Below are 20967 nucleotides of genomic sequence, written 5' to 3' on the forward strand. Positions count from 1 at the left end.
CAGTGAATGCGTCTCACACGTGCGCAGCTTCAGCTCTGAATGTGCATAACAAATGACACCAACTCTAATTACAGATGTGAGAGACGACACCAGGGACCAGACATCTGTCATTTTACACACAAACATGACACTACAGAGTGCACCTCGTACACTGCGCGATTTTCTATGAGGATGTTCTAAATAATAAAACATTACTCAGGTTTTTAGCCAGTTTTATAGATCGTGTCATTTTTCTCTGCAGACAACAGACGCTGGCCCTTTAACTTCATTTTGATTCATTACTTTTGTGTTGTCAATTTTATCATTACAGTAAAGGAATCATCTCATTCCCCCGTGGTAGTGAGCGAGGGGTTGCTTCTGTGAAGCAAACTGGACAAATACATCTGTTTATTTCTGTGTGCATGTGCATAGGCACAGCGATCTGTACAGTCAGCAGTAAGGCTGTGTCAGTGTCCCTCCAGAAATCTCGCCACCGTGGCCCAACTCTGGACATAACCAGGATAAAGTAAATGAGTAATAAAGGACAGTGGAGTGTGACTCATAAACAGACACAGTAGGTTTAGTAAAATATGTTCCTAGACACTGGTGCTCAGTTTCCTGACAGTGCCGTGACGTGTGGTGCTGTACCGTAGTCCATGACGGACTTCGGCGCTCTCTGCTCCGCTTCAGTGTTTCTCTTCTTGTTCTTTGACTTCCAGGCGTGGTAGACTTTGAGCCGGCGGTGGAACTCCTCCCTGCAGGCGGCCAGCAACTCGATGTCTGGAGGGGACAGATTCAGAAACCAGTAAAAGACCAGTACTGGCAGGACTACGATTCATATAGTTTTAGGTCTCCTGATCTGCTCTGAGTTTAACTGGACCACCATAAACCAAATGTTACTACGAAATGTGCCACATGAATCAAACTCTTACTGTTGAAATTAGATAAAGTTGAGAAAACAAACTGGAGATAAAGTGTCGAACTTCAGACACTGTCCTTGTTTCTAATATCCAACGGTCAAAATGACCAATTATGACAAGGAAAGGGTCATTTAGCTGATTGAAGACAAAGAGCCGTGCACAGTGAGCCGTGCACAAGCTGGATTTGAAGTCTAAATACATTCTTTTACCTAGAAACAGGGTTCTGCAGTGTGACACACACCGACAGCAGTGAGATAACATGTTTCATCAGCACGATTCAGTTAAATTACTTCAGTGGAAAAAAAGAAAAGAATTCAATTTATCATCCCAAGTGCGAGGGTAACAGTGTGCGGTGAGATGCTTAATGCACACTAAGTGCTTAGATAACGTCAAGTGAGCAAAAATACTTTTCACGCAGACAAACGGCGAGGAAAAAAACCCTTCAATTTACTGTGCAAATCGCTGCAGAATAATCTAGAAGGTGGCAGGTGTCAACAAGCGCTCGACGCTCTGTTGTGTTGGACTTGATTCAGATCATCGTGAGCAGTGGTGTGCTCGCATCAGCATTCCAAGTCCTCGTCTGTCTGGGAGGCGAGGTGGGCAACCTGAGCACAGCTAACCCACCCGCCAGCCGGCTTGGCCCCCCCCAGCAGTTTTCATGTAGGCCCATCAGGGAGAAATCTGCAATGTTATGTCTGGATTCACTGACTTTATTGATTTCTGCCAAACCAAAAACCTTTCAGTGATACCAGCAGCCTGACCAATCAGAAACTTCATCTCCAAAGTCAAAGGTCAAGTTTTTGCTCATGTCTTTGTGCCAAAAATGAGGCTGCAGCTTAGCAGCTATTGTCCAAAACCACTGCACTGCAGGTACCGGGTGCAGCACAGAGGACCCGCTGCTGAAAGGCCCCGGCATCCCCAGCAGCGTCTCAGAGTGCTCTCTGTCTATTTTAATAACCGACAGGGTCGAGCACAGAGATACACAAAAGCCTTTTTCAGTGTGAACGAACCATATTACACCTCAGGTAGGTGTCGTTTCCACCTGTGTAATGTAGGTGGTACTGATAACGCCGATCAGTGCTGACTCATGTGAATGAAAACCCCCCCGAGCAAACCAATAACCGAACTGTACATCTGTAAGTTAGATCATTCAGAAAATGCAGACACACACGGTCATAGAACAGAACAGAAGTCCAGCATCTGAACTGCAACCAGCTGCCACACACACTGGAAGCTATCAGGGGGGCTGATGGAGACAGTGTGAGAGTCAGCTCTTCATCCGTGTTGTTAAACAGGCTACACCTCGCTTCACATTTTATTATAGAGCATTTTTCAGGCAATTAAGCCTTTTATTTATGGGGAAGTTTGAAAACGAGCTTATTTACCTCATTATCACGTCTAAACATAATAATGACCCAACATGTGGCGCCTTCAAACTGCCAACATCATCAACTATTTTCTAAATGTCAACGTGCAGGTTAAGTAGTTTGTCTGATATGTTACCATGATACTCTGGGGTATTGTAATACTTTGTCTGACAAAGCAATAAACAGGCTCCAACTGTGGTGTCATCATGATGAGTTGTTTAGAGAGTTGTACTCTGTTTTGCTCGACCAGCAGTTCACTCCCACATGAGAGAAGTGGTCATAAAATGAGGCAGCGCTTTCAAAAATAAAAGTGAGTGGTGTGAAAAGTGGCAGGCATGTCTGTCCGTTTGCTGGGAAACAACAACTTCCTGATGATTCACACTCATCTGCACTCGGGATAAACACATAACAGTGCCCTGACACCGTCGGGTATGGGGTCACCAAACCCACAGCTTACAGCAGACTGCTTGTATAACCGATGTGCTCAGAGCTGATCATTTGACCTGATATTCTGATCAATCAAGTCACTTCAAGCCTATTTGATTTCTATAGCCAGTATCAGAGAACATCCATAGCCTGATGGTGGCGCCAGGCCAAAGGATTCATTGGGTATATTAACAGCATATTTGTAAAGGTCTGGCCACTAGCTTGTGATAGACTAAAGGATTTTTTTAGGTAAACTTTGGATGTGACTCTGGTGACAGAGCATGAATGTGCAACAAGTTTTGCATTGATTTGTTAAAATATGGGACTATGAGTGAGCATTTTGTCCTGAGGGAGGCTTGGAGGAAAGCTGATGAAGTGTTTAAAACTCAAGGCAGCATGAATGTGCTCAGTGAAAATGTACTAGACTTGATATTTCAGGCACATCAGTGGAGGTTCAGGTCTGCTGGTTCTGGCTGTTTTGTGTCTACTGCAGTGTTTTCTAGGGTCTGTTCCCTCTCTGGGCGCCACGTGTTGAGGGGGACTGGACCGTCAACATGCGGTGACGAATGCTGACACTCACCACATGAGGTATTGATGGCGTCTCGCAGCTCGGCGTACTTCCACTTGTTCAGCTCGTACTTCTTGGCCTCAGCAGCGGCCTTGGAGGCCTGGACCTGTGGACCTCTGACACAGGAAAGATAAGGAGGAGGCATGGAGTCAGCAACAAAGACTCACAGTGGAGCATCGAGGGTGACCAGTGAGGAGATCAGAGGGCAGGGTTATTCGCTTTTTTCAAACAGGGCCAACCAGGACTCTGAAGGTAATAAGCAGCAGCAGATGGGTGGAGCTTACAGAGGGTGTCAGACAGAAGTACAGTGAGGATTAGTTGTCAAAAACTTGTGGAATAACTATGTTGTTACCCAGAAATTCGACACCTACCAACTCCAGCAAACACTATGATCCCAGGTCTGAGATTTTCCAAATCTTACTCCCTTTTCTCTGAAATTGGTCACAACAGAAACATTGATGCCTGTTCTCTTCCTCTGGCCTGTATCAGCGCCCGTTCAAAGGCTTTAGGAATCTAAGATTTGTGCTTTTTGTTTTGTTTGTAAATGTACAGACGATGTTAAGCACTTGGTCAACAATCACAGAAAAGTTATTGAAGAAGTTTTAAAGTAAACTCCACCCAGCTGAAGAATCACAGATGAGATATAACAGAAACAACACTGGTTTGTCGCAGATGTTCAGGTGAGAGCGAGGGGAAAGCCAGGTCATTCAGACTATCGCTGTTAAAAGAGGATTGAGCTACAGAAGAGCTACAGAGGGCTGGAGAGTGATTAGTATGAAGATGCATGCTGTTTCAGTTGGCAGGAAGACAAAAGGTGCCTCTGATGTGACGGCGTGGAGCCGCTGTGGAATGGCAGCTCACTCTGGTCAACTATAACCGACTGACAGGAAAAAGCGAACAGCTCTTCTCCAGCTGCCGGGGAGCTGCTCGCTTCTCCACGGCGCCACTGACAGGCCTGATTCGTCCATGACCAGGGTCAGCCCTGCTGCTTCCCTGATCCTGCTGGGTGGCTCTGCGTCTCATGATTAATGGGAGCTGGCCTCGGACCTGGGCGGCTGCGCTATGTTCCCAGAAGCACATGGTGGCTTTGGCAGCGAGCGAAGCAGCCGAGCGACACAGTCACCTTCTGCTGCTGCTTCTGGTTGTGGTGTGTCTGTGGCATAGTGAGAGGCGGCCTGAGCCAATTAGCTGCAGACAGGTGAACAGAGGAGCCAGGTGGAGCGATTGGCTTCACTTCAAATGACATCACTGATTCAAAACAGCACTAAAGCCCAGAGCAACATGAATGGAGAGACCGTTTGGCTGCCGTGATGTGACGAGAAAGTGTGTGGCATCAAGGTGACTTTTACCAGAACGGTGAAGTAGCTGCGCTGGACAAATATGTGGCAGGTTACCTGGAAAAGTGACTCAGTGCTCTGCCACTGAGAAGTAATCAGGTTTTCAGTTAATACTAAAAGGGACAAACAGCAGCACTGAATCCTCCATCAGCTTTGCAAAGTTACAGTTTGTACCTTTACAGTATTAAAATTGCAGATGAGTTCATGATGGTACCGAGAGGACAAATTAGAAAAATCTGGAAAAGTTTCAAAATAAACAAGAAAAGAATCAGGAAGCTGCGGTGGACATTAAACGTGATTGATCTGGAGGGAATTAACTGTCCATCACAATGCTGATTTTGATCTTCTACAATCAACCAAACCTGGACTCTCCAGGAGGATTTCTCCATCACATGATTTTGGTTTTAACAGAGATCTGGAGAAAACTGAAGCGACTGATTGTGCTGAAGGATTTACACTAGTTTGTATGAACGATTTTTACCCACCGAGTCAGAAGTTCAGTCATTTCCTTCGCCATTTCCTCCCTAGAAAGCATAATGGCGCCAATGTAAGAAGGTTAGTACAAGGTGTTGAGGTGTTTCCTAGAACCAAACTGACAAAATACTGACTGCATATAAATACTCAAAGCAGATAAATAACATGAGGTAGAAGTAGATGGCGTAGAGGCAGTGGAAGAAGACACTGACAAACGAGGGAAAAGAGGAACAATATACGGTTAGAAAAACAAAACGGGTGACGAATAAGGAGGAAAAACACAAGGCTGGACAAGGAGCAACCTGAACTCTTAGAAATCCTACATAATACAAATCTGCAACAGAAAACACAATCTGAATGTTCACAGACAAAGCATTTCATTTCTTTTCCTACAAATAAAGTCTGATGAACATTTTCTGGTGATGTCTGTCTCAGCACTTGGTTAAGTCCAGTGAAAGATCTTAGACTTGTTTAAATATTGAAGGAAATCAAAGATGGAGCTAATGAACGTCTCCAGTAAACAGTGTCTTAGTTGGCTAATACTAACAAAATGGAAAGTGTGGCTCCTTTAACTTAATGTATTAGCAACAAAATGTCCTAAAAGTATCAAAAGTAAAAGCATTTTTTATGCCCAAGGACTTTTAATGTTGTGTTGTTGTGTTTTAATGTTGGAGCTGTAGCTTGTATAAACTCTTAATCAAACTAACTAATGCAAATTTACCTCAGAAAGCTAATTCTCTGCGGTTATGTAGTAAATGTACCAAGTGTGGCACATGGACGCAGCAGTGTGTGGACTGTCCTCCACAGCACTGTACACAAAACCATCACTGGGCATGTAAAAGTCATTTCTAGGAAACAGGGTTGCAGACATGAAGATGACAGAAACAAAAGTGAAGCCAGGAAACAAAAAGAAGCTTAGAAGAAGGAAAAGGAAGAAGTCATCTGTGTGAATGTGGAGCCTTTGTGTTAAAGTGTCTCAAACACCATTGTGCATGTTCTTCATTTCTGACTGACACTGCACATCAGGAGCAACAGGACTAAACATCCTCTAACACTCGTATTGACCTTTAAAGCTGCTCAATATCTTTTCAGCCCAGAGCTGAGACACTGTCACCGGGGTTATCAGACACTGTGGACAATCTTATACATGCAGCGTTAAAGCAGCGTTCGTCTCATACTTGGGTTTGTGTTTCCATCTTGGATTCTACTTCACAGCATCTACTGTGACAAAGTCAAACTGAATGCGTGGTTTTATCAAGGATGTTTTGCCATTCGATGCCTTTGAGCTCTAGATCCGGTTTGTAGGGAGACGTGAAAACACCGCAGTGATATTTAGAATGAGTAACTTCACAAAGAGCACCGCAAAGGAAAAGAGATCATATCAGAGAAGAAGTGGGCTGTGGACTGGAACCACCTGCTATATCGAGGGCTACGATGCACCACTACTGCACCCTCAAACTGTGTAACAGCATGATGTGCCCCTAGTCACAGCTGACTCATGACATGAAGCATCAATTTCAACATGCAAAATGACTTTGTATGTGGGTCGCTGCAGGCTAAGTGCAGAGAGAAGAGCGCAGGAGGCCTCCGAACCAACGCTGGGCCGTGAGGACTGAAGCGACCGCACAGAGCACTTTAACATTTCAGGCTGCAGCTCTGAACTCACTCTGTGCTCCGGTGCCAAAACAGAAATCACTAAATACACCAAGCCCTGTAAATGTGCACGTGACTTCACACAGTGTGCTGAAGGTGTTGGGTGTGTGAGGAGGAAACCTACATGGTCAAGCTCTTGAGTTTTGTGGTTCCAGCAGCGCTGTAAACACAGGATTAGTAAGATGGAGCACTGCACAACACAACAGAAGAGTCAGAACAGAAAGACGATTCCTTCCCCTGTGATCACAGGACACAGCCCGGATTGATCAAACTTAGGAGAGAAGACCCTTCAACTTCTACTGGGACTAAAACTATTCATCCTTTGTCTGTTGACTAGAACAGGATTTGGTGGCAGCTGTCTGTGTTGTAGGTGGCTGATAATGATACTTATTTGTTTACATAATCACGTAAACACTCCTATAACTACCCTTTATTTTTAGAGAGAGAGATGTACTGAATGGAGGATTCCCATATTTGAAAAACAATTATAAAATAGCAACGTTTTGAAGCTCGTTTCTGGGGTTTTCTCTGATGTAGCTCCAGTTTCATCCTCCATTTTATAACTGCAACAATTTGTTATAAACTCCCAAGGATAAACGTGACACATTTAGAAATAAAGATGCTCTTGCTAAATATTATATCAGTGAGAAAATGCAAGCTTCTGCAGTATTTCTCTTTGTTGATCTGGGCGATGAGCTGTGGCATTAAATTGCCCTTAGAGGAAAAATAAAGTTGAACCAACTTGAACTGAATTGACTCTATAAAGTTTGCCACCATAAGCTACTGGTCAGACCAAACTAAGGCTGCAGCAGTAAAACCCCTGAGTGTATTAAACTGAGTAAAGGTGCATTTTACTGCTAAGGAATCTAACTTAATATTTTCCCTTATAGAGCTGCACAGTCCTCCTTTAAAGAGACTTATTCAGGCTCATTATTGTGCTGACTAATCAGTCATATGATACATGTCTTATTCTTAAATATTTGTAAATACTTGTCTCTTTTTAGTGTTTTAACTGTAATTCTCAGAAGTTTGATGAATACGGGCCCAGATCATGTTTTGGTGACAATCACATTCGTGCTACGATTAAAACTGGTGATGATTACTTTGCTCAAATCTAGATAACAGAAATCCTTCTACTTAAAATGAAAGTTAAACAATAAATAAAAACACAGAAGTTGTTTTTATGACAGTAGTGTCTCTGTTAGTCTGCATCGGCATGTCATTGTTAGAGAACGGGTTTGTGAGGCTGGCCGATTGTTACAGCATGCAGGGGTGGGTCATAGTTTAAAGGTCAAAAGTAGGTTGGGAATAAATGAAAGGGTTAAATCACTGGGTCTTACGCTGCTCTCTCTGGGGACGATGGAACTGAGGAGCCGTTACTGGGAGGAAAAAGAAAAAGAAGAAGAAATGGTTAAAGACAGGACTGATGGCGGTTGCTCCGGTACAAGGTCCAGGATGGAGCCGGTCTGAGGAGGGGTCAGTGACAGTCCAGTAGAAACCTACAGTCTACAATGTCCCAAACTCTGGCTGGTTGTCAGCCCGCCTTCATCAAGGCTTCGCTTGGGACCACAAAACCTTCAGCGTCTATCAATGGACTGCACATGAACTCTGAAACCAGACTGAGGCGAGTTCATCTCACCTCGGTCTGATTAATTATTCAGACTCAGTCAGCGTCCTGTCAAAGCAAAGCCTAGCACATGATGTTGTGCAGCACACGTCAAAACCAGTTGCTACTACAAATGTTCCACAATGATATGTTGTGGTCACAGAGCTGCAGGGTCACATACAGACAGCTTCTTGTCTAGAGCCAGAGATGTTTCGTCAAGCTGACGGAGGTCTGAGAGTAATAGTTCTGCCGTTTGTCTCCGAATCCTCCTGAGGTTTAGCTAACCTCAGAGATGGACTGCAACCCGTCTCACCATCATGATCTCAGTGATTACTTAATGGGTAAAAAACAATGAAAACAAAATTACTGTTCAGTAATGAGCGGCATAGATAATGGATGGATGGCTGATTTGTAAAGGCAAGAGGATGTCAAACTAACTGGTGCATCATAGAAGCAAAGCAAAGATTAGAGAACGTTACAAGCACATTTTGTTTTCTTACTGAGCAGAAACAGTTTCTCAATGCAGTAATTTTATTGGCTGATGGCTGTAACCAAAGTGCTTCCTTATTTAAATCCATGTGCGTGACCTCCAGACCTCCATTAGCTTGAAGAGACAAAGGCCTGTCTCATCCTGTCAACAGATACATAAACACTGCTACACCCCCCATGTCATAAAACCACAAGGTCGAAAGGAAATTAAAGCAAACAAAGACTTTTTTGTGCGACGCTGATGGCGCTGACAGCGTAACACAGACAGCTGTGTCAGGTACCTGCGTAGGCCTGTGTCGTTCTGCACCTCCTCTGGGATGAGCTCCGCCTCGCTCTGGGCGATCCTCAGCGCCAGCTCCCTGTCCCTCCTCTCCTGCTCCAGGATGGTCTGCCGAGCCGCCTCCTCCTCCCGCTCTGCCTGCAGCTGCACCTCCATCTCCATCTGAGCTCAAACAGGAAACAGCTTCACTTTCTACCTGCACTCCCTGAGAACCTGTTCCAACATAGTGTATGTTCATGTGGAGCCATGACAGAGTGAACTGTCAACCACTGGCAGCTCCACCGTGTGCTGCGGCGTCACAGCAGGCCTCAGTCTGGACGTTTAAAAACATTCTATTCAAGTATATTTGACGATTTTGTCAGTCGTGAAACTGCAGGTCACTACATTTCTGAAACAACACACATCTTTAGGTACGTTTCCACCAGAAAGTTGCTGCTACTTTTCACTCTCAGGAACCTTCACGGCTGTAAAAGTCCCTCAAGTGCATTTTGATTTCTCCAGCAGGGTCAAAACCCAGAGAAGATTAAGAAAGATCAGCCCAGTGGTGTAAAAGCTCGATGGTCAGCAGGAGGGTTTCGAGAATGTCATGTGTAAAATGCCATGTGGTAATTTAGTCAGTGACGCCCAGCGCTGCAGGCCTCGACCTGATAGTTCTTGGAGCTTCAGAAAGTACTGCCCCCATAGTTTGGGGCTGTTTTAGGGGGTAGAGAGGAAAAGGTTCCTGTTCCCCTGTGATTGGCTTCACAGTTTTTGACATTTTAAATTAAAAATGATCAGAATGAAATAACGAAAACCAGCACCACATGCAGCACCAGAGCTGTGCATACACTCCTATTACTGCACAGACTCAAACATTGCTCATGCATGCAAACAAAATATAAAATCAAAGCTTTCTGGAAAGACAGAGCTGCACCAGGGTGAACATGCAGGCGGCCTTCACCTTTCCTACGAACAGAGCAGACAAAGAGCTGCGGGTGGGGTGGGGGGGCTCTTCATCTCCTCTGTCCTCCTCATTACAGAAGGAACGAGTGACGGGCAGTGAATAGGGTACAGCGGATGATTAATGCTCCTGTCTCTGCCTGTCTTCATACACAGAACTTTCATAAGAGAAGTGGCCCCTGACAGACTAAGGGAGGCCACGACTGAAGGTCTCGGTTCATTAGCCGAAGTTCTTCCCCATCTCAAAAGACTGAGGAATTCTTTAACCTTGATGTTTTAATGTTTTATCATGTTTAACACCTTCAGTCTTGCTTTTTCTCTGCTAGTCGGTACCAGTTAAAGCTACTCTGTCTGTTCAGCCTAGTGAGGCACCACTGCTCCCTTCTCTGTGCTTCATCAGTGGGGAGGGTTTAAAACATTTCATTAAGCTGCAGATCACAGTTAATTCTGTAAAATGCTGCAGGGGTAAGTGCAGATTTATTAAGCACTTACTCGCTGGTTGATTGTTGTGATTGTTTTTCGATGTGTTTCATCACCGGGTAGCAATTCAAAGACTGTGCTGATTAACTGATGCTGGCTGCAGAACGGACTGCTCGCCTGGTCACTGAGCTCTGATGCAGGGGCCCATTCCACCAGACTGGCAGAGCGCGAGTGCAATTCTCTCTCCTGTTAAAGTTTCTCTAAAAAAGCAAACACCATATGTTCGGGCCATGCATGATCTCTCCCACACAAATTTATCTGCAGTCATGTGTGAAATGTGATGATGAAACAGTTGAGATCTGCATGTAAGCAGTGCTCACAAATCGCTGTGTCAAACAGGATTGTGGACTGATAGCACTGCCGTGGATCGAGACGAGTTACTGACAACGATGGCAGCGGTATCATGTATCTGTTGCGCTAAATGCATTTTCAGACTGACAGCAGAAGTTAGAGATAGCAGCTCTGCTTTTACACTGAACCGTTTGACGGCAGTAAATGTCACAAACGCTTCATATTTTGGACTGTAACTACAAATACATAAATAAATAAAGAAAGACAACTCTCCCTAAATCCTGAGCCCCGTTAGAGGCTGCAGAGGCAGTCATGAATATTTAGGTGAGAGCAAACGTGCTGAGAAGCCCAACACCTCTGGGCTGATGGAAATGCAGTAGATTTGTGGTTAACCCGGCCTGGGACTCGGGGACGCCGGCCAGCAGCTTTGATCTAAATGGCCACTGCTCGATGCTAAAATTTGCACTTGATCCAGGCCGGGTCGACGCCTCGGGGAGCCAGAGGGGCAGCAACAGCAACAGATGGGGCGGACGGAGACGCGCCAAGACGATGAACATAAAACCCTGTGAACTGTAAAAACCTGCTATCTCTCTGTCGCACACACAAAGCAGTGTGCTGGTATTTGTAACACAGCCAGACCCATGCTTGTGTTGAACGTGTATAAAAGTGCGAATTTCCAAACACACAAGCCACAAACACTCCGACCACAACAACAGAAGATCGAGGCACGTATGTGTGAAGACAAGCTGAGCCCTGGTTACTGCACACACACGCGTTTTAAAAAGGGTCACTTCACACAAATTACACAGTAAATTGAAATTCTCTCTTCCCCTCTTGTGGTATCGATCCTCAGTTTTGGTTTTATTTGTCTGGGGGTTGAGATATTCATCTCATAGATCTCTGCCTTCGCCCCGGTCCAGCAGAAGAGAGTACGATCCAGTTTGTCGTGATAAGAAATTTAAAAAATGACATCCGCTTTCAGTAACAGTGTCCCTGGATGATCCACAGAACCGTGTCCAAAATCACTCCACGCTGCCCTATATTTACTGTCCGCCATTTTATACGAGGGTCTGAGCTCCGGGTATGAATGTGCCTCAGAGATCCCTAAGAGTCACTGAAAAAAATAGCTTCCACAGCACGTATACTACTAACAATCCCACAGTGCACCGTGCCATGTTTTAAAGATGTGTGACTCCTGTCAGTGAAATCTCAAAGCTCAGACTTGACACTGACACGACTGTGCACCTCTACCAGAGTCTGCTGGTCACTGCCAGCTGCAGCTTGAGCCTGAGTCTGTTTACATTTGGACAAACTGTACGCCCAATGAGCTGGTGTTGGCTCCTGTTTGCAGCGAACCGCTGAATGTACTGACAACTTTCACTGGATTCCTTTGACACTGAATAGAACTTAAAAATGTGATGATTCACAGGCTCTGGAGTTAATGACAACTATCTTCCTCTGCGATTTCTGAGCAGATTTATGGAGCTAATGATGTGCTGGGATAAGAAATAAAGATATATTTAATGTAAGTGGCAGGTTTATTCTTAAACTGTAAAATGCTCCACTCTCAAATATGAATATCAGCATAAAGTCAAAAATACAGCATGAAAGCTCCTGAAGTAGACGTCATTTTGTCCCTGATCAAGTCCGTAAACTCTTGAAAACAGTCAAACAGGTGAAGTGGCGACTTCTAAATGCCTGTGTTTAAACTCACCTAATGTTACCTGCACATATTCTGTCATTTTAAAGCCAACTGGAATGTTCTGATAATAACTACCCCCCTCCATGCCCCTCTGCTGCCTACAGCCTCCTGTTGTTATTCCAGCTTCTCCATCCTGTGTTGTCAAAGTACGGTCTGTACATCAGCCCCGCCTGCCGCCTAGCCAAGGTTAGAAGAAGGGTTTTTCCAGCCAGTTGTCACGTCAAACAGCCATGGAGGAGCTCTGGGCGGCTAAAAGTCTGACTGGCCTCAGTCGACTCTCTGTCACTGTGAGAATAACCACGACACAAACTCTGCCTCCTTATCTGTGCGCTACGTTGCCAAAGCTTTCATCAACTCATTTGTGTTTTAAGTGTTAGCTGTGGTTCAACATCCCCATCGTTGTCACGATGCGTCCTGAAAGTCACTATCTCCTCATCAAACAGACACGACCTTGACATGACCTTGACATGTAGAAACTACGGATCATAAATCAGTAAACTATTGGTCCTGTTACTTGACATGGTGCTGCTGCAGAGCCAGGACCCATGAGTCAGCTAACACCAGATTTGCTACTGGAGGCTGCCTTATGTGCAGTCTGTCCCAACCAGGCCTCCGTAGTTCACGTCATAGCTTCAGAAACACGTGGGGCAAAGAGCAGTAAAGAGCTTATGGTGTCAGTTTGTGTTGCTCTCATTAGACCCTCTAGGCTGATGGACACTAGGCAGACAGAGGAAAGGTAAATAAATAAAGCAAATGTTTTCCTAAGACCCTTTAGCAGCACACAGAACTCTAACTTATTGGAAAAGAAAAAAAAAATCACGTATTCACTTGTTTTACAGACAGTGCTCACTGATATTTAGTCCCTTTGCACTGAATTCAGTGTATAAATCATCACGTAAACCACCTCCACACAGCTTCTGGGTTAAAACAACCAAAGCCACCAGCCTGCTGGACACCTGGAGCAACAGACCCAACACCTACCTGCAGCCTCCTCTCCTCCTCCTCCCTCCTCTTCCTCTCCTCCTCTTCCTGCTTCCTCTTCACCTCCATCTCTGCTTTCCTGATGGGAGGCAACATGAGAAGAGGAAAGTCAAACGATGTCACAGAAAAATAAAGACATGACAAATGAGACGGAAAGAAAGAGAAATCGATTCAGAGGAAGAAGGAGGAAGAGACGGGGAGGGAGACGGGGGGGATGTATTATGGAGCAGTGAAGAAGAATAAACGAGACAACAGACACAAAGATATTGTGAGATAAAAGAAAAGAGACAGAGACAGAGTGAGACAAACAGTGTTAGATCAGTGAAGTAATATATTGGTTCATCCTAAGTGATTGCGTAGTCCGCTGTCGTTTTCTCTAACTGGGAACGTGAATGAGCCAGCACTTCTCCAGAACAAACATCTGGTCACTTTACACCGGGTTCCTTACACATCTGTCTTCTTTTATCAGGTCTTTTGTTACAATGTCTTGCTTTCCATGCACTCACACAGTTTTTCATTTTAGCCTGACGTCAAGTTCCTCAGACCAAACGAGTAACTGATTAATCAAGACGGTCAATGTATGTCCGTCAGTCCCCAAAACAGCTGTCTCTATTCAGTCCAAGTGTGATATCACACAGCAAAAAGAACAGCACATCCTCTCAGCTGAGAGGCTCGGTTTGTTTTTAAAGACGGCATTATGCTTGTAAAGTGATTAAATAATAGTCAGAATAGTTTGGATGGATTTGTCACTTGGAAACAAAACCAACAAATCCATCCAAACTGCTGAATCACACGTAAAGAGAAATATTCTCCTCTGTTTCAGTTGCTCTTTGCCTTTTTATTTTTGTGCTGTGCTCACAGAAAACTGTCAGAGCAGTGAAGCTCTGACACCTGCCTCCTCACCGCTGTCTGCTTCTGACCTCTGGTCATGTAGGAAGTGAAGGGTATTCTGCCGCTGCACACAGTGCAAGCTGCTGTGGATGACCCAGCATGCTCTGTACTCATTCTGCAGCAGTACAAGAGGAGTTAGCATTGAGCGGCAGGCTTTAAAACATCCTTACTAGTAATGTTGGGAATAAAGCTGCACCGGATCTATGATGAAATAGGTGCTACAGGGTCAGAGACTTTATCAAAGTCATCTGGTACAGCTCGGCATGCCGGTGCAAGCTCCAGTGTGACCTTCAGGTGAGTCTGGAAGTTCATAACTTTCCAGATTCTAGTGTCTTATATTAGCAGGTACTGGTCTGTGATGAACACAGCGGGGAAACAGAGAAGGACACGTCAGGAAAGGCTGCTGACAGACTGCAGAGAGAAGAAGCACAGAAACCAAACCAGTCAGTCTGTCTTCATTCGTGCGGGGTTGTTCCAGATTTCATGAGTCACAAAATGCAGCACGCTTCAGATGAGTCACATGATTAAAGTTAAAACAATACAGAACGTGATGAAGACTGGTATCGACTTCAACCGCTCAACTGGGCTGAATGTGGCTGCTGCTACATCCTGTACTCCTGAACACAACATGTACATTTTTCATGTCTTGTCTTGTGTCCATCCATCCATCCGTTATCTATACCCCAGTGGTTATTGCTAATATCAGGAGGGGACGATAAAAACCAAAAATACCAGTCTTCTTTGTCAAAATGTGAGGACTGGAAGCTGTCAAGAGCAGTTTGTGCTGCCTGGTTCATCATCTGGGTTAAGCTTGTTAAGAATGTTCATTTAAATGTGGATCTGGCTTCTCTATCCCAGCCTCTATAAAAATAAAACCATCTTATTATGTAAATCCCTAGTGGGCACCTCTAAAAATGTGTGGACAGTATTTGTCCACTGAGGCGGTTTTCACTGAAAAGTGGCTTTTGTTGAGTCGAAACACGCCAACTTTTATAAGAGCCTCTTAATTTTTGGCTACGTGATGGCAAAACAGAAATGTTTCATCTGAACCTCAGTTAAGAGAAACAAAAACCCCTCCCACTTACAGTCGCCTATCCTCCTCCTCCTGCTTGCGGCGCTGCTCCTCCTCCTCCCTCCTCTTCCTCTCCCTCTCCATCTCCTCCTGGATGCGTCGAAGCCGCTCCCTCTCCTCCTCCTCCTTCTTCTTGTTCTGCATGGCTGTCAGCAGCTGCTCTGACCGGGTCACCAGGGCCTGGTACTCGTGGTCGATATCGATGCGGGTCATGACGGTGCCCTGACAGACACAAACTCAGATTTACTCACATGATGTTTCTGGGCAGTGGGAGCTATCTGACCGGTGAAGACAAGTTTAGATCAATATGCTTTACAAAGCACAGGGGACGCTGGATAAAGAATCCTTGAGCACGTTATTTCCAGGTTGTGCCTGACCATGACCTCTGACCTCTCAGTGAATCAAAGCTGTGATTCTCCACCTGAACCAAAACAAGTTCAGTTGAGTTTGGCAGTGACGTGTCAAACACATGGAGCTTGTACAGGCAGGATGTTCCTTCCTGTGTCAGCTCACACTGCCCCTCTGTGTTTCAGACCACGTTTGACTGCGTTTACAGTTTCACTTTGAGACTCGCTGACAGTGAAAAAGTGTCACGTTGGTGCAGTGATAATTTTCCAGAGAATCAAATTAAAGGCGCGTATAGTGTCTGTTTTCAGGACCCTCTGTCTGATCCATGATTACACCCTGGCACGGTGACGCTCTGCCTGTCCACACTCAGCTCTAACAGGGGTTTCTGCATTAATGCAGCACATCTGGCACATCTCCAGCATCTGGTAGATTCTGAGGACAGAGCAGGATTTTCATACCCTGATTTTACAGGTTTAAAAACCAGAATGAGGCAGCAGAGCTGTGACCGTGCAACAAACAGCACGACAACCTTGCAGCATCTGTAATCATAAAATGAAGTGGCTTGTCTTAACTGTGCTAATGGGGACATCAGAGCTGCAGACAGATACTGAAGCTTCATACTACAGCACCACTGGAGCTTAGAAAAATCTTCTGAGAGCATCAGGGCGTCTCACATTTCTCTGTCCCTGTGCGTTCAGGCAGCATCAGAGCTCGATCTGACATCTGACACACTGGTTGGTAGCGTAAACCTGAGGAGGGAAATGTGTTACCAACTCACGGCAGATGAATATTCATGTACACCTGCTGTCATTGCAACCTTTTTCCTACGAATGCCAGTCACTGTGCAACAAAGCTGCAGAGAAGGGTTTGATGTGACAGCAGCGTCTCGCTCAGGAGTCCCTCGGCCAGCGTTTGTCCTTCTAATCCCAACATTTACAGTGGTGAGCACCTGCCAGACTCCTCTGGAGAAAAAGTGGTGGATCAATAAAGATGACAGCGACGCTAAATTATGACCATCGGATTAAAAAAATCTACACTGGGACATTTAAGATTCATGACATTCAAAGGGACGATTATCTTAAAGAGGCTCAATGTAAAGCCAGAGAAACCACACAGTTTAATTCAGTTCAACAGCAAATACCACCTCGATACTGAGAAGCCAAGAGTCTTGAAATCTGTCATTCTGGGTAAATATCTCTGAATCAAATGTCAGGAAACCAAGAGCTCTTTATCGACCCACACTGATGCTACAGTACATATATACAGTAAACAGCAAAAACAGCCCAATCTGCATTTCATTAGTGAATATTTTAAAAATCCAGAGGATCATCTCTGTTCCCACGTCGTCAGGCTGAGGCTCGCGGCACCGCCTGTCTTTCACACCGCTCCAGAATTTGGTTTCATTTCATACTGTCCATCATTTTCTCTGAGTGGCTGGCACTTCTGTCAATAGTGCTGGATTTTCTCATTTGTGTCCACCAAAGCAGACACAAAGGTGATATGAAAGATTCTAGGCACAGACACAGTCACACACCTTGATTTTGACCATCAGGGCATCGATGGCGGCCTCCAGCTCCTGGATCTGCCTGCTCATCTCCTGCTTGCCCTCCTTCAGCCCGGCCACCACCTCGTTGAAGCGGCCCATCCTCTTCTTCAGGTTACGCACCTTGACCAACCCGTCGATCCTAAACCAGACACACGAACTCTTTAGTCAGTGCTGATGGGAGTTCAAAGAAGTAACACCACAGTGTAGAAATAGTCCTGAAATCAAAATGTTACTTTAGTAAAAGTAATTAAGTACTGGCATCAAAATATATTTAAAGTACCTAAAGTAAAATCACTCAGAACGACGTAACATTATATCTTCAAGGCTGCTGCTCGTGTCTGAAGGCTCCTTCTATAAACACCCAAACAAAGTTATGGAGTCGGGTTTGTTTGGACAACGTGCATGAGACAGAGCTCCCTGCTCCCCCTCTCAGCGGCCGTGTGTCATTTTGTGGAACTGAGGCTATTTTAGTACGAATACTGTCATCTGCTTTCACTCTGGAACTGGACTGTGGAGGATTAACTGGTAAATAACTTTAAGTAAGAGTTTTAAGCCCACAGACTCAGCGTGAATGTGGCAGGACACTGGAAACAGGTGTTTGTTAAAGATGCTTACATTTATTGTCTGAGTGGAACACACACTAGCGAGAAGGCCAACAATGACAGAAAAGGTCGTTTTATCTCGAGGGGAGGCTCACCTCCCCACAGTTTGAAAACCACTGCTCTATGTCATTTTTCTGCTCATTTCCTGTTTCATTAAGTCTCAGTTGTTGCCTAAAATCTACCCTGGTCATTAGCGCTCCACCCACCCCCTGTAATCACACACTTCAGATCTTCAGCAGCACAGCCAAACAGTCACACAGTCTGTTCGCTGTGGACCAGCAGGCTGCCAGATCAGACCCCCCGGTGGGAGGGGGGAAAAAAACCCTCTTTTCACCTGCAGCCTCCATCTTCCCTCCCACCTGCCGCACCCAGCTTCTGTTGTTTATCATCAAATATCAGAGGTAATAAACAGAGCTGCACGTGTCGCCAGGCGACTGTCTCCGAGGCGATGTGTGTGTGTGTGTGCGCACCAGGCAGACTGACACTGCTGAGCTGTAAAAGTGGCAGATAATGAAGAAGTGAGATGAAGAAGAGGGACTGAGGGAGGAAGAGAGCAAGAGGAAAGTGAATGTGCTGAAGAAGGAAGGAAAGAAGGGTGAGGAGGAGAGAGAGATAATTAGAGGAGTGCAGAGTGGAAGGAAAGTGAAGTGTGAGCAGACAGAGGTGAGGATAAAAAATTGGTTGGAGAAAGGGAAAGAAGCAGAGCCTAGATGATGATAAAGAAGACAGTTAAAGAAGGAGAAAGAAATGGAAAAGCAGAAAGGCAAAAAAGGAGAGAGCTTAAAAAAGAAAGGAGGGCTAGATAAACGGAGGAGACAGCTGAGAAGGGAGAGGATAAGAAAAAGGAAGTGGGGATAGAGGAAAATATGGAAAAGGGGTGGAAACAGATGCAGAGTAAAAAAAAAAGAGTGGAAGAGAGAAACAAAGTAGAATACAGAGAGGAAAGAAGGGAAGTCAATATCAAGGCTGGGCCACGAAGAGGGCAGAACCAAAACACATTTTTCTCCCTCTGCTGATGTGTGACGATTTAAGAATATAAATAAAATACAGATTTTTGATTATACACGCCCCAGCTCCCCCGTTTTGTCTGTGGGTGAGCGTTCACTTTTACCTTGTGAAAGATGGACGGTGTGTAGAGGAGAGCAAGAAAGGACTGAGAAAGAGATGAAGGAGAGGACAAAGGGAGAACTGGAGGATGGAGAGAAGAAGAAGGGGAAAGACGGGCCACCCACCGCGGCTTGTGCTTCTTCCTGCAGAGCCACATCCGAACCGTCTTTTGCATCTTGATGCAGGCGCCGGTCCGGTACAAAATCTTGTTCTTCACTTGGAGAGACATGAAGGAAAACAAGAGAAGGAAAAGACTTAATTTCCTGTGATCTTAACCTCTGAGGGCCGTGCATCTGACAAGCAGTTTACATGAGCAGTACTGTCACATTAAATGTCATCAAGCATTTATCTCATTAATCTGTCCATTATCTGTTGGTCCCCTACTAGGGCGCTGATGGACCTTTGACCTTAGAATCATCAGTGACGCCCTGATAGCTGAACTGTACCCCATCGGAGGCACTGCTCCCAAACTGTGCACGCCATTGATAGAGAGAAAAGGAAAAGACTGTCAACCTCCTGCAGTCGTCATCTCTAAAGGTCACCAAAACACTGGCCCGTCCTTTTCCTGTCACTTATCCCAATCAGCGTGGCAGCAGGTTATACAGGGCAGCTCCGACGCGCCACAGCAGGGCGGACGCTCCACAGCAGGGCGGCCCCTCCGACGCTCCACAGCAGAGCGGACGCTCCACAGCAGGGCGGCCCCTCCGACGCTCCACAGCAGGGAGGATTTCAGTCTGAAATCTTCTGCCATATTGTACAATGTATATTTATAAAAGCTGTCTCTCTCTTCCTCTCATTTCCAATTTTACTGTAAAAATACTGTTGCTGAAAAAAGGACTGTCAATAAAAAACCATAAGAATTCAAAAACCAAAATGAGATGATCAGTGCGGTGTTTTTCCCAGTCTGATCCTTTTCTTCAGTGCCAATATAAACATTTCAATGCCAATGTTCCTTTTCTCAGGTCAGACTTTGTTTTCAGTTCCAAAACCTAAAGTCACTCTCCTGCCTCCTCCTGCCATGATTTCTGTCTAGTGACTGTTTTTGATCACTGGTGCCATGGACAGATTTTGGTCTGAACGGAGGATCATCGCCCAGCCTTCGTCACGCTGACCGGGACCAGACTCCATCAGATGTCCCCGGTTTCTGTGCCCAAACATGGGGGAATGTTTGGAGCAGTTTATGCTGCTATAAAAAGCCCTGCCGCCCCCTTTATGTTCTGTTTCCCTGTACACAGATTCAATTTGTAGAAACTAGAGAAATGGCTTCATATGCTCATACGGTATACTTTCCCATATGTTTGCAGTACTTCTCGATTTCTTATCAAAGCACATCGTTTGTGATCACATCCTTTCCAGGCTCTGCCAACAGCGACGCTGTTTTTAAAGCCAGTTAAAACTGAAGTGAGAGCATCAGAAATGGAGGGAGGGCCAGTGAGATGAAGGAATAAAGAGAGACACCATCGCTACTAAATTCATTTCATCTTATTCTGCATCACAATCAATACACATCAATAACAGAACTGAATGAATGCCTTTGCATTTACTAAGTGCACCGACTGGTTGCACTGAGCAGTGTCTGCTGCCTTTTCTAACATGACAAACCCCGTGGACTGGAAAAATGTATTTATCTTTAATGAGATATGATGATATGCTTCAGCGACACTGACCTCTATTCAGTTCCTGCCAAATAAATCTTATTTTCAATTTGATCAACACAGAGAACACAGTGTGGGTGAGAGGTAGAGTCAGACAGAGCGACACAACGAGGAGGGGAAAACAGGACGGAGGGAAACCAAGAGAGAAACGGAAAAACAAAGAAGCTGAATAACTGAGACAGAAAAAGTGAGAAAGGCAGACGAAAGCTTGATTAAGCCAAATACAGAGAGAGAGAGAGAGAGAGAGAGAGAGA

General features: G+C 45.1%; 1 protein-coding gene across 1 annotated transcript in view; it reads right to left on the reverse strand.

Moving 5' to 3' along the window:
- Positions 1–20967, reverse strand: part of myo6a (myosin VIa) — a 101735-nt gene that overhangs the window by 8284 nt on the left and 72484 nt on the right. The window contains exons 24-33 of the mRNA XM_020619470.1: positions 19184–19274; positions 17338–17488; positions 15469–15677; positions 13493–13571; positions 9101–9261; positions 8065–8103; positions 6849–6884; positions 5083–5121; positions 3273–3376; positions 628–759 (exon numbers count right to left, since the gene is read on the reverse strand). Coding sequence (XP_020475126.1) covers positions 628–759; positions 3273–3376; positions 5083–5121; positions 6849–6884; positions 8065–8103; positions 9101–9261; positions 13493–13571; positions 15469–15677; positions 17338–17488; positions 19184–19274 — 1041 coding nt within the window. The remainder of the gene's footprint in view (positions 1–627; positions 760–3272; positions 3377–5082; positions 5122–6848; positions 6885–8064; positions 8104–9100; positions 9262–13492; positions 13572–15468; positions 15678–17337; positions 17489–19183; positions 19275–20967) is intronic.

The sequence above is a fragment of the Monopterus albus genome, unplaced genomic scaffold, assembly GCF_001952655.1.
Source record: "Monopterus albus unplaced genomic scaffold, M_albus_1.0 scaffold220.1, whole genome shotgun sequence".
Taxonomy (NCBI): domain Eukaryota; kingdom Metazoa; phylum Chordata; class Actinopteri; order Synbranchiformes; family Synbranchidae; genus Monopterus; species Monopterus albus.